The following is a 15,000-nucleotide window of genomic DNA, read 5'->3' on the forward strand; positions in this document are numbered from 1 at the left end:
TCAGCAGACTCAGGTTTGTCTGTTATACCTTCTATTTGTCAAGTTATTTCACATGTGTTGAACTATCTGGTTGTCCCTTATCAGCTACAACTGTGTCTGGCTTCGTTCCTTTCTTCAGGTTATATGTTATTTTTAGGCTGACTTATTAGGATGACTTATTAGAAGGAAAGCTTCCTTGGTGTAGTGTAGGTCATCCTGCCCTTAGGAAGGCCAACTTGGTTTTAACCCATTTGCACCGGATGATGTGCTGACACGTTTCGTGGTTTTTGCATCAGACGCCGGCGACGAGATATTTGGTCAAGGCCGGCGTGAGTGAGCGGACAGCCCAGGCTCACGGCTAGTGCGCCCGAGAATCCTGAGGCGTTAGGCTTATGCGTTCGAAAACCCCAGCATTCTGATCATTCAGAGCTGGAACAGCCCCGGTGTGAATGGGTTAAAAAGAGTTATTGGCAGAGCAACCAGACGCAAAAGGCCATACATCCAAAGAACATGCACCACAGTTAATAATTGAACAGTGATCTTAAACGTGAAAAATGCCTAAAAAGAAACTACACATCATTTCCTCCAATTTACGAAGATGATGATCATCTTGATCCCTTTCAGTTCGTCAAAGTGGGATATGCCGGCTGCAACTTCCCCGCCCACATCTTCCCATCCATGGTCGGCCGACCGATCATCCGAGCCACAAACAAAATTGGAGACATCGAAGTCAAGGTAAGAAAGAGCTAGAGGACGTCGTCGAGTCGTTTTGCCAGAGTCCGGTTGTAAATATCAGCATCTCTTACGAAGCTAAAGACGGCCACACTTAGGGACGTTCTCCCTTTGTTTTTAAGTTCTGTGTTTGCTAAGTTCATAGTACTTTTATTTGCTGTAAATTCATATACTGTGTAATTTATTCTTTTTTGTTTTTCCTGAAAAGACAGGAGACTGAAGGATTTTTTAAGCAATGCTTGTATGCTTTGTCTGATCAGCATAAAATGATTAGCTAATTAAATTCTTCCTTAGATTTTATTTAAAAGATGTTGAGTTACACATTTAATTCTTGCTTCATTTTATTTTATTTGTTGATATTGCAGTCACTGTGATCATTAATAGTGTGATTAATCATTATCACCACCATGTTCATTAGTGTAATAGTGATGATTATGGAAATAGAAATAGTGATGATGATTTTAAGATATTAACATTTCTGTATATTAATGTCTAGAGGACTTATTTGGTTTCCATTATATTGTATATTGCAAGTTTTATTATTATTGAAAATTGCCATATGTTTTTCAAATTTTGTTGTTTTTATTTGGCACTAAATTTCACATAAATGATTGGTTATAAACTAAAGTATGTAGACTCCAAATAAACTTCAAAAAGACTTTAAAGAAAAGTCAGAGTAGTATAACAAATTACTGAAGTTTTGTTATAACAACAATGCTTCAAAGCGCAGACAGGTATGTTTCCATAAGTCACTGACTCCTTGATTTTTATGTCGAGTCGTACTGGCTTTGCTTTCATGGGGCTAGATTGTATTTTTGATAACTTTTTGAATTGGGAATGATTTCAGTACAGTGATTTATGACGATAGAAGTTAATTATTCCTAACACAAATCTTTGATGCTTCTTTGGAATGTCTTGTTTTCTCTCTCTCTCTCTCTCTCTCTCTCTCTCTCTCTCTCTCTCTCTCTCTCTCTCTCTCTCTCTCTCCTCTCTCTTCTCTCTCCTCTCTCCTCTCTCCTCTCTCTTTCTTCTTTCTTCTCCTCTCTCTCTCTCTCATCTCCTCTCTCTCTCCTCCTTTCTCCTTCTCTCCCCCTTCTCTGTTCCCTCCCTCCATCCCTCCATCCCTTCCTCCCTCCATCCTTCCTTCCCTCCATCCCTCCATTCCTCCATCCCTCCTTCCCTTCCCCCCCACTTTCTGTCCCCCCTTCCTCATTTCTACCTCTTCTCTCTCCCACCTTCCCTCCCCCCTCACCTCTACCTTTCCTCTCTCCTTCCTTTCCTTCTCCCCCCCCCCCCTTCTCCCCTCCCTTCAGTTCTTGAGTATTTGACTTCTATCGATTATCCTGAAACATACCGAGGCTTTGAGCTGTATGCCGTAGCTCTCTACTAATGAATAAGACAGCAATTAAAGATTTTGAGACATTTATAACTTGTTCAGTTTAACTTGGTCACGATTTTTTAATTGATTTTTACCTCTTTTTTTTTTTTTAATGGCAGGGATGGTGATTTTGTGTGTCAATCAATATTTTTTTTATGTTTGTTGCAGGAGTTTATAGGTGTAAGCACATTTCAATCCAGGTTGTATGTTAATTATAGATTGGAGTGAAACCATTAGAGTATTGTAGTTCCTGGTTTGTTGAGAGATTTTCCTCAATCATTCTTCAGTTCAAGAATTGTTGATTGAGAAACGGTAGTGGTTCCACTGAATTTATTGCTAACATTCACGTAATTTTCATTTTACATTGTCTTGGACAAAGCTAAGTGAAAAGATTTTACATGTTAGTTTTATCCATTTATAATTGAAGATCTTTCAGCATTCCAAATATAACCTTACCTACCTCAAACTTTTTTTTCTTCTTTTTTTTTAATCGATTAAAATTATGTTCCAGTTACCCAGCCGTCCTTTTAGTTTTGTGTGCAATAACCACTTGTTTCCGACAGTTTTCGTTCCATTTTTTTTCTTTTTTTAATTTCTTTCTTTCTTTTAATAGTAAGCCTGATTTTATGAATGGTGTTACATGTTGCTGTTATTCTACCATCTCTTTATCCCTTAACATTTGTGTTGGCAATACTAAAATGAGAGTCTGTATGGACTGTTTAGATGTGTAGGGAAGAATGAGCTTAAGTTGGTGCAACTCATTGCAGGTGAGGTCCTTGGTTCAAGGTTTTGTAGACTGGTTTTGGTTACTTTTAGTTGAATTGACTGTTTGTATGTTTTGTGTTTTGTTTTTATGTATGTATTTTGTTGCAAGTAATACACATACCTAATATACATACATACACATATGCGTGTACTCTCAACTAGACACGTACATGCTCCTGCTCACACATGAATGCGTGCACGCACGCACGCGCGCGCACACACACACACACACACACACACACACACACACACACACACACACACACACACACACACACACACACACACACACACACACACACACACATATTTACAGATATACACATTTACACAAGTAGCACAGAACAGACATGTAGACAATTTATTTATTTTTTTTCTCTTTTTCTTTTACTTTTTTGATGACTCAAAATTTTCTCACTTAAATGTTACTCAGCTTAGTGTTTTAACTGAAAGTGCTCCATGTCTTTTTTGTTTTATATGTCACTGTTCACGTTTGTCAAAGAATCTCAATTTTTTCTCTCTTTTTTTTTTTTTTTCGTTTTTCCTCCCCACTACGCAGATCCTCAAAAATTGAGTGCTGCAAAGTAGCTTTAGGTATTATATATATATTATCGTAGAAGTTGATTCGACTGAGTTATTGATTTTATATATTAACAGAAGATTACCAGAAAATCTCGTAACTTTCATTTTTATTGAGATATCACCATATTTAAAGTCATTCACCTCTACTTGAATCATGTGAGTGTTTAAAACTGTGTGTATGGTTGTGTATATAGTTTCCACGATAACGGTGATTTCACTCTTCTTAAGTTTTCATGCAATATATCAATTCACCAAGAGTGTTCTGTGGGGTCATCATGGAGATAACTATCACCAGGACTTGTTTTAATAGCCGGATCAGTCATTGCAGTATGAATTAGCAGGGGAATCATTCATAAATATGTGTGACCATAGATCAGTGTCCTAAATCACGTTACCTCTTCGATCAGTGTGAAATGCACAATGTGTACTTTTGTCCATTGCCAAATAACTGTTGTTTTGTGCACTGCTGCTTGCCTTGGAAGGAGTGGGCTCATTTTCCTGTAAGTAATCATGATATGTTGAGAAACACTAACCAAAGCTTTTAAGATGTGCATGACGAGAAGGTTTTAGATGCATGACTGGGTGTTTTGCATGATCTTGTCGTCCTTATTTCATCCCTGTTTTATGGTGAGAGGAAACGGAGTACGTGGTGATACTTTTAAGAATATATGAGAATGGTTATCAATTGATATCTTTAAACGTTGTGTAATTAAGTGTGAATTATGATTACGTTTGGTTATTAGCAAATGGTATAATGATACAGTAGAAAGAAAATAGATTGTTATAGTCTCTATTTGTTTTTGTGGCTAAAATTGCTAGTATGCTGCCACGTCATCCACAATACAGTCATTTATACATTATAGCTGGACTTCCTAAGTGTGATTGCTTCTAGATATACTTTCTAAGAATGAAATGAAAGAAGTAAACACTACTAGACTAAGTAAAAGCCAGTATAGAAAAATGCTAGAGTCACCACTTAGTTTAGATTTAGTAGGTGTATGTAGGTGTTTGTCTGCACTTTTGTCTTTGTGTCAAGTGGTAAGCATGAGAACACGAGAGTCAGCTGTCTTGACGCGAAGGAGAGGCGGCAGATTTTGGAGTTTTTCATTTATTTATTCTCTGTTTGAGATGTGTGTGCATTGTGTGTGATCATCTGTTTGTGTAATGTGACGAAGAATAATGTACGTTCATGCTTGTGTCTTGTTTGTTTCAAGCGTTGATTGAAAGTAATGGCACATGCTAGGCCTTATATTTTAATCATTTTGGCTAACTTCTTCAAGCTTTTTCTAAGGAACTGTATGTGTTAACTATCATTGTGTGTTCTCTCTCTTCATTATTACCATCATGGGGGGAAAGTCACCACATAAATGCTTTTAAGTGTCTGTCATCTTTGCTCAGTCTGTGTTGCAGTGTTGAGGTGAGCATTGAGCTAGCTCTGAATGTAATTTCTTATGTTTGCATTCCTTACAACTCAGTTTGCTGAATCAAGGTCCTAGGAAAACTGTTGCAATTGCAAGCAACAAATAGCCCACATAAGCTCAGGCAGTATGAATAGTTAATAGTAGAGACCTATGGGTGTAGTGAGACTTCTGTCTTGGCTGAGCGTTGAAAGTTCTAGGCTGAAAGAGTACATCCTCAACCCATTAGCAGCGGATGGCATGATCTGCTGCAAAGGCAGAGTCGGTCATAGACACAGATGGCACCATGCCAGACAATGTAAACCAGCCATCCTACTGCACAAATATTTATTTAAAACTGTGACCAATGGGTTAAGAAGAAATGACAGACCAACTCAATAACCAAAGAATGACCTTGAACGACTTCCTTGTCCACCTTCGTATCTCTCGTGCATCACAGAATGAGTGAGAATATCATAGCCCAAGGTGTAGTTGGTGGGTAGTGTTATAAATCCCTTAATTAATGGGTACAAAGACTGTTTTGCTGCTGTTTAGAAGTATTTGTATACCAGCTGTGTTAATCCAAACAGTATAATATGGTCTGTAGTTTTTGTATTTACTTGCATATAACTATGGCAAGTATATTGTTAGTTGTGGACATGTGCAAACATTTGTAGTAGTGTTAAATGTTGAGTGAGAGTAAGTGAAAGGAAGTGAGAGTGAGTGAGACAGTGAATGAATGAGTAAGTGAATGAGTGATTAAGCAAGTGGTATGCTTGTATATGTAGGGGAGGGAGGAAGGGGCCTTGAGTGTTTGTTTTGTGTGCACCTAGTCACATCAACAAATAAAGTGGGTGGGTGAAATGTAGATCCTTTTCTCTCTTGGAAACCCATTGTCTTTTAGTTTTTAAATGTTGTCCATGTCTGTTTATATGTGCATGTCTGTGTGCATGTGATTATTTGTTACTGCTAGACAAATCATGTGATTGATTTCATGTATCACATCCTTTTGTTTATTTTGGTTGGTTCATAGAGACTCAGTTTTTTATTATATACTTTTCCCCTTTACTTTTTGTTTAAACATTGAACACTCTTGATCACGAAGATATGAAAATGTTACATGACGTAAGAGAAGATTTCAAATAAGAAGTAATTTTTGTGTGTGTGTGTTTGTGTGACTATAGAAAGTCATGCTAGATTGTATTTTTACAGAGAAGGGAATAGAAGAAAAGCACAGGGAACATAAGAAAGCCAAACAGTTAATTAAGCAAATTGATGGGAAATAACACTAAGACAGATGAGTGTGATTATTAGACAAAGAAAGATTTTTGATACTATTATTATTATTATTATTGAAATTATTATTGTTATTATTATTATTATTATCATTACTTTTACTACCACTATTTTCATTTACAAAGCTGCTATTTGAACGGTGTAAATCCCTTTCCGCTTTTTACCCCGAAATTCACCCTCCGCGATATCACCCTTAGGACCTCATGGTGGGTGACGAAGCCAGCAAGCTCCGCTCCATGCTGGAGGTGACCTACCCCATGGAGAACGGCATCGTCAAGAACTGGGACGACATGTGCCACGTCTGGGACTACACCTTCGGCCCGGAGAAGATGGACATCAACCCCAGAGACTGCAAGATCATGCTGACAGAGCCGCCCATGAACCCCACCAAGAACAGGGAGAGGATGCTGGAGGTGAGGTCTCGGAGGGTCAGGCCGGGGACGCACGCTAGGCCTTTCTCCTGCTTTCTCTCGGCTCGGGTGTGGGTGGGGGGTGGGGGGTCGGTTTTGTGTATTTATATTTATGTTTATATTTATATTTATATTTATATTCTTTGTTATTTATTATTTATATATATTTATTTATTTATATTCATATTTATTCTTTGTTATTTATTATTTATATTTATTTATTTATAAATGTATGCTTATATTTATATTCATATATTTATATATTTATATGTTTATATATTTACGTATTATATATATATTTATATATATATTTATATGTATATATATGTATATATATGTATATATATGTATATATAAGTGTATATATATATATATATATATATATATATATATATATATATATATATATATATATACATACATACATACATACATACATACATACATACATACATACACACACACACACACACACATGTATACATATACATACATATATACACACACATACAGAGTATATAATCCCCTATTCTTATCTTTCCTCAGGTTATGTTTGAGAAGTATGGGTTTGCAGGAGCCTTCGTGGCCATTCAAGCTGTTTTGACCCTATATGCTCAAGGGCTACAGTCAGGTGTTGTGGTGGACTCGGGTGATGGTGTGACCCACATCTGCCCCGTGTATGAAGGTTTCACACTCCCACAGATAAGGTAAGAAGAAGTGATGTTATTGGTTTATTAGAGTTGGAATAATCTTTTATTTTTTGGTCAATGTTTTTGGTCGTCAGTATTGATTGATGGGTATTAGGTGAGGTTCTCTTTTTTGGGCGCCTATTCTCACGAGACCTCTTGAACGTCCACAGGCGGTTAGACATCGCCGGTCGTGACATCACCGTTTACATGATCAAGTTGCTTTTGCTGAGAGGGTATGCGTTCAACCACTCGGCAGACTTCGAGACTGTGCGAATGATGAAGGAGAAGCTGTGTTATGTTGGCTACAATATTGAACAGGAGCAGAAGCTTGCAACAGAAACTACTGTCTTGGTGGAGAATTACCAGCTGCCAGATGGTCGTATCATCAAGGTGAGTTTGTAATGTGCAGCATTCCTTTTCTAAGCATCTATGTTGCAGAGAAGTTGAACGGATTGAGGATGGACTCATGCATCTCATACATTGCGCATTTAGCATCTACTCACATGCATGAACCTGCACATATTCACATGTCTTACATCTAACATCAAATTCTTATATATTTTCATCTGAAGGTTGGTGGTGAGAGATTCGAAGCCCCAGAGGCCTTGTTCCAACCTCATCTCATAAACGTAGAAGGCCAGGGCATTGCCGAACTCCTCTTCGACACCATCCAGCGCTGCGACATCGACATCCGACCGGAGCTCTACAAGCACATTGTGTTGTCCGGGGGATCCACCATGTACCCTGGCCTCCCGTCACGTCTGGAGAGGGAGTTGAAGCAGCTCTACCTAGAAAGAGTCTTAAAGGTATGGGGTCTCTCTTCTTCCAGTGGCTCGTGTATTGCTGTTTCCTGTCTGTAAGTTCTTCTTCTTCTTCTTCTTCTTCTTCTGTTTTGTGTGGTATTGTGACAGGCATATTTACTGCATATTTATTGTGACAAGCATATTTCAGGTATATCATTGACAGTGTGGTAACATAGAATGAGTAAATAGTATTGAAAGTAATATTGATGTTTCTATGTTACTTTTCCATATGATTATTATTAAGTTGTTGGCATAATACCCCAGATGATACACATAGTACTCCTATCGTTCATGTGCTAAAGCTTATCACTTCATCTCCTTACACACACCATAAAAAACGTGCCTCCATAACAGGGCGACGTGGAAAGACTGTCCAAACTAAAGATCCGCATCGAGGACCCACCGCGGAGGAAGGACATGGTCTTCATCGGAGGAGCCGTCCTCGCCGACGTCATGAAGGACAGAGACAACTTCTGGATCTCGAGAGAGGAGTACCAGGAGAAGGGTGTCCAAGCGGCATTAGAAAAACTCATGCCGGGCGGAGCCTCGTAAGAGCAGCCTGGCTAGCGCAAGAGATAGATCAGTAGTTGTTGCTGATATTGTGGTTATATTGATGTCTCCCATGACACTGTTGATGAATATACATACTTGATGTCTGAGGCTCAAGCTGGGGTTTTATCTTGGGTGGCTGATGAAAGAATAAGAAATATCAGTTATATTTTATATGGTTGTCTTAACGGTTTATGTATTGTCAGCCAATGCCTTAGTAGCAGGGATGGATATGGAAGTCGTGATTGTCCTTCATTGAATGAACACTGTTACTCTAGCCTGTTTGAAATGTTATGATAAAGTGTTTTCCTTTTTTTCTTTTTGATTTCAGAAATTGCCTTTACTTCCCTCTTGTGACAGTTCTTCCACCAATATGGGTATTACAGTTGAAATATTAACTGCTTATTGGTTATATATAAAGTTTGCTTTCTTCATGTAGAAGAGCTAATATTTCTTTCTTTTTTTTTTGGTATTCAGTACTGTAGCTTGTTGAGATAGCTAGTTGTTCTTTTAAACAACAGTTTTATTCCTTCCACCCTGACACTAAGGCTCGGGCCAGAATTACGTGTATTACCCCTGTGGACGCCTATCTAACGAGTCCCCAACATTTCCTTGATTGTTTGCGATCGTGTTCCAAACTGGACACTGTTGACATCAGACAGACTGATTTCTGGGATGCCGTTTATAATGGTAATTTTTGTTGAAGCCCATGTGATTAGAGATTTAGTCATAAGTTATTTGTAAATCCCCCTTACGGAGGAGGAAGCATTGCCATACAGAGTCATAGCACCAACAAAGCACAAGTCATGAGAGTGGACTTCAAAGAGAGGACATGTAGTGAACAGAGCTTAATAGGATGTGAGTCTTCACCTTCATCTATTCGTGTCGACCCTTCCCGTGCCGGTAGTGAGTCATAAATGAAATCGAGTGAATTTGCAATTCTGTTGAATGGTGCTCATGGAAAGAGAATGTGGAAGTGCGTCTCTTTTGAGGGAGAGGGACATCGAATCGGCTTGCGTGATGAAGAGTCCGTTGAGAACGTTTGTGCGTTTGTAACTTCCGAGACAGTGATGAATCCAGTGAAGAAAATTGCCCCAAATGTTTCTCCAGTTCCTAGCAAGGTACCCGGGTGAATTTGAACGGATCAGAATGCCATTTGTTTACGAGACTAAAGAGTTATTAAATTGCTTATTCAGCAGGTTCATTTCGGTTTATTAGTATATGGTTTATTCAGCTTTAGCAATTTTATTTGTTTTGTGTTTTTGTTCTTTTCACAGTGTGTCTGTTCAATGTACGATTGTGAAAACATGCACACACATATGCTGACGCGCACACACATACACACAAGCATGCACGCACACATGCACATGCCCCCCCCCCCCCCATACACAATAAACACACACCATAAACACACACACTATACACATCATATAAGTGAAGAAAAAGTTATCTGTTAATATTTTTATATGAAAGTTAAACTTCACATAGTGCAGACAGTGATCCCTCTGGAAGTTAAAGTAGAAAAATATGATATTAAATGTACAGTACACCAGATTCAAATTGTCATTATAAGTAATTACAATAGTGCATCATATTAACAACTAATCATATGCAGTATTGCTTATATAATACCAAAAATAGGTAAAAATGTATCCAGTGAAAATAACTCTCGAGAACAGAGTATAAAATATGTAGTGCAATAGGGAAGTTAACAATCGCGAGGCTAAAGAGCCCATTACAAAGGGGTAGTCCTGTTAAACCCAAAACAGACTACCCCAAGAAATAGTATAACGATGCGCTGTTCATTGTAGGCTTTTTCTAACCATTTACTCGACAGAGGTTCCTCAAAGAGTACTGGATGTGTGTGTGCGTGTGCGTGTGATAATTCCCAGGAGAGGAAGAGGTCCCGAGGTACTGCCTCGGCGCTCAAAAAGTCTGTTGTTCCAGAATGTAACCTTAAATGCATATCATGAACATATTGCATCTATATTTTCATAATTAACGATTGTTTGTTCATGTTGAAGGCATTTAGGGTTCAACCATTTAAAAATCTGTTCGGGTGAAAAAGCAAATGCGAGAGAAAGATACACAGACATATTACCTATTTAATTAAAAGAGCATTTGAGAGAAAAGGTAATGTTAGTACTTTTGTATTTATTTGTTTATCTGTGTGTATGTATATGAATAAGTATACATATATATATATATATATATATATATATATATATATATATATATATATATACATATATATATATATATATATAAAATTTTCTTCGTTATATAACTTTGAATGATTGATTTTTATGCATAAACTACGAGAGAAATTGTTTTAGAATCACAACAGCTTCAAGTTTTTCCTTTACTTCTTTATTCAGAGGTAGATTATCAGATGTCCATTGTTATAAGTTTGTACTTTGCGTGTCAAAATGTACAGTGGATGTTGCATTCCAGTTTTTGTGCGGTATTTATGATACTTTCTTATACACGAGTGTGTGTGTGTTTTGTGTGTGTGTTGTGTGTGTGTGGATTATGTGAGTGTGTGTGTGTGTGTGGTTGCATGTGTGTGTGTTGGTGTGTGTGTGTTTTGTGTGTGTGTGTGAGTGTGTGTTTTTCGTGTGTGGTGTGTGTGTGGTGGGTGTGTGTGAGTCGTGTTTTATGTGTGTGTGTGTGGTGTGTGTGTGTGTGTTTAAGTGGGGTGTGTGTGTGAGTGTGTGTGTGTTGTAGTGGGGTTGTGTGTGTGTGTTGTTTGTTGTGTGGGGGTGTGTGTGTGTGTGTGTGTGTGTGCTGTGAGGGGGTGTGTGTGTGTGAGTGTGTGTGTGGGGGGTGTCGTATGTGTGTTGTGGTGTGTGGGGGTGTGTGCTGGGGTGTGTGTGTGTGTGGGGGTGTGTGTGGGGGTGTGTGGGTGTGTGGGGGTGGTGTGTGTGTGTGTGTGTGGGGGGTGTGGTGTGTGTGTGGTGTGGGGGTGTGTGTGTGTGTGTGTGTGTGGGGGTGTGTGTGTGTGTGTGTGTGTGTGGGTGAGTGTTTGTGTGTGTGTGTGTGACGGTGTTTGTGTGTGTGTGTGAGTGTGTTTGTGTTGTGTGTGTGTGAGTGTGTGTGTGTGTATGTGGGTGGGTGGGGGTGTGTGGGTGGGTGTGTGTGTGTGTGTGTTGTGTGTGTGTGTGTGTGGTGTGTGTTGTGTGTGTGTGGTGGGTGGGGGCGGGTGTGTGGGGTGTGTGTGTGTGTGTGGTGTGGGTGTGGTGGTGTGTGTTTTTGGTGTTTTAGTGAGGTGGGGAGGGGTTGTGTGGGTGTGTGTGTAGAGTGTTGTGTGTGTGTGTGTCGTGTTTTTAGAGGAGTGGTTTGTGTTAGAGTGAGTTGATTGGTTGGGGGTGTGTGGGATGTTATTGAGAGGAGAGTGATTATTAGTGATATGTGATAAATATATTATAGAGAGGTAGTGTTTGGTTTTTTGAAGTGGGTTAGTGTGTGTGAGATGTTGGGATAGGTTGGTTATATGTTTTGATAGTGAGATTTTTTATTTTTATGATTTAGTTGTTTATATTTTTATATATAAATTATTATAATACATACCTACATTTTATATATTTATATATATTATATATATATATTATATATATATTATATATATATATATAAAATTAATTAATATAAACATTACATACTTATATTATATATATATATTTATATATATATTATATATATATAATTTATATATATAAATATATAAACATAATACATATATATAAAAATTATATTAAATAATAATATCTATATATAATATATTAATATAATAACACATAAAATATAAAATAAAAAAAACAAACACAAACAATAAATCTCAATCTCTAACGTACACAACCACAACACACAATACAACAACATACAAAAAAAACCCCCCCCCAAAAAAAAACAACCCCAAATTCTTTTTATGTATGTTTTTTTTATTTATATATTTATATTTTTATATATATATATATATTATAGTTATTTATATTTAGATTAAAGAGTATAATAACATACATTATATATATATTTTAGATTTAAAAGATATAATACATGAATGTCATTTATTGATTTAGTTATATATATATATATATATTTTTTTATATATTATATAATTATTTAATCTTACGGTCATAGATTGTTGTTTTTTATTTTGATAGTATATTATGATTATAATTTTATTTGTGATGTGATTTTAGTGATTAGTATTGAATCATACATACATATATATATTTATATATATATACTAGATATTTAGATAGTTATTGGGAGATTCAGTGGATAGCTTTTATTTTGTGTTATATGATATATATATTGAGATAGTTATGTGTTTGTTATTGATATATTTAGTTTGGTTATATATATGTTATTCTTATGGTGATGTTTTATAGATAGTGTGTGATTTATATGATTTTTAGTTAGGTATATACTTGATGTATATATAGTATATATATTATTTATAGTTTTATATCATATTTTTATTTATATGAGTATTATAAACATATATAGAGATTTATATATATAACATTGATATAGTTTTAGAGTTGTTAAACTTATATATATATTATATATATTTATATCATTTTTAAGTTTTTATATATATAGAACATAATATATATATATCATAGATAGATAGTTTAGATGTTTAGTAATATATATATATATATGAGATATATTTAGTTTTTATTTATATTATTTATATATTATATATATTTATATTTTATATAGTTTATGTATGTTTGTTTATATATTTATATAATATATATATATAGATAGTATATATATAGATTATATTTGGTTGTGTGTGTTTTTATATATATATATTTTTATATATTTTTTTTATTTATATTATATATATATATGATTTGTTTGGTGATATATTAGATATAGATATATATATATATTTTTTATTTTTAATATATATATTGTATGTTGGTTTAGATTTAGATAGAGAGAGTTATTTAGTTTTATATTGATTATATTATATATGTATGGTGGGGTATAGTTTTTATAGATATATATATAGATTAGATATATATACCTATAGATTTAAGGTAGGGTTGGTTAGATTGTAGTTATGAGTATATATTTATATTAGATTTTATAATAGCTGGATGTTTATATATTATAGAGATATATATATATGATATTGTTTAACAGTTTATATATTATATTAGTTTATATATATAGTGATGGGTTGAGTCTTTGATATATTTTACAGAATGATGTTTAGTTTAATGATGATAGATATATTGGGATTTACAGAGTGAGTTTTGTCTTTGATATATATATATTGATTCATAGATTTTTATTGGGATTTTTATTGATATGTGGTAGTGTTGTGAGATTGTGGGTGTGTTAGTGATAGTATTTATATATCTTTATATATATATTATATGATAGATTAGTTTGTTTGAGATAGTGATATTATATATTTTGTATGTATATTGTTTTAGAGATATATAGATATATATATGTAGAGTTATGATTATATTTTTGTGATAGTGTGTTATAGGTATATAGATGATGAGTTTATTTGTAGATTTTTTATAGTGATAGTTGTGTTATATATATATATGTATTTTTTATATTATTTTTATGGTGAAATATAGATATATTGATATGGAGAGAGATTGATTTAGCTGTTTTATATATGGATATTTATATAGATATTGTAATATGTTGATTTATATAGTTTATATATGTATTTAGATATATTTAGATAGATGTTGAGAGCTATAATATATATATATGTATTTATATATGTATAGAGATTTATTTGTTTACGTTATGGTTTATATTAGATATATATATATGATATTAGTTTATTATATATTATAATAATATATATAATATGTAGATATATATATATTTATGCAATAGATAAGACAGATATATATATATATTAATATATTTATTATATATTTATATATTTATGATATATATATATATATATATATATATTTATGCATTTTTATATAAACAGTATATATTTTTTTATATAGGAATATTTAGTTATCATTTATATAGAGATATATATAGAGTTATATATTTATTTTTATATATATATAGAGATATTGATATTGATAATGTATATAAATATATAGATGTATATTACTTATTTTTATGGTATATAATTGTTAGATAGGATATTTATATATTATATTTTTATTTTTAGATATATTTTGTATTTTCATATATTATTTTTGTATATACTGTGAGAGTATTTATATATACTGTTTATTTGTAGTGTTACAGTTATATAGTTATATAGTCTAAAGATATTATATAGATTTTACAGATAGTGTTATATATTTTTAAGAGTTAATTGAGTTTTATATATGTTATTTATTTTTTTGTTTATACAGATTTTTATTTATGGAGTTGTATGATTAGGTTGTGTTGTGGGTTTCTGAG

At 34.3% G+C, this 15,000-nt stretch overlaps 1 protein-coding gene across 1 annotated transcript in view; it reads left to right on the forward strand.

Annotated features, from left to right (window-relative positions):
* Nucleotides 1-9,959, forward strand: part of Arp2 (Actin-related protein 2) — an 11,421-nt gene extending 1,462 nt beyond the window's left edge. The window contains exons 2-7 of the mRNA XM_043018146.2: nt 604-714; nt 6,327-6,542; nt 7,086-7,246; nt 7,399-7,618; nt 7,801-8,034; nt 8,386-9,959. Coding sequence (XP_042874080.1) covers nt 604-714; nt 6,327-6,542; nt 7,086-7,246; nt 7,399-7,618; nt 7,801-8,034; nt 8,386-8,583 — 1,140 coding nt within the window. The 3' untranslated portion in view covers nt 8,584-9,959. The remainder of the gene's footprint in view (nt 1-603; nt 715-6,326; nt 6,543-7,085; nt 7,247-7,398; nt 7,619-7,800; nt 8,035-8,385) is intronic.
* Nucleotides 9,960-15,000: the final 5,041 nt, after the last annotated feature.

This window comes from Penaeus japonicus, unplaced genomic scaffold, assembly GCF_977035675.1.
Source record: "Penaeus japonicus unplaced genomic scaffold, GWHDUDI00000001_assembly GWHDUDI00000036, whole genome shotgun sequence".
In the NCBI taxonomy this organism is placed as follows: Eukaryota; Metazoa; Arthropoda; class Malacostraca; order Decapoda; family Penaeidae; genus Penaeus; species Penaeus japonicus.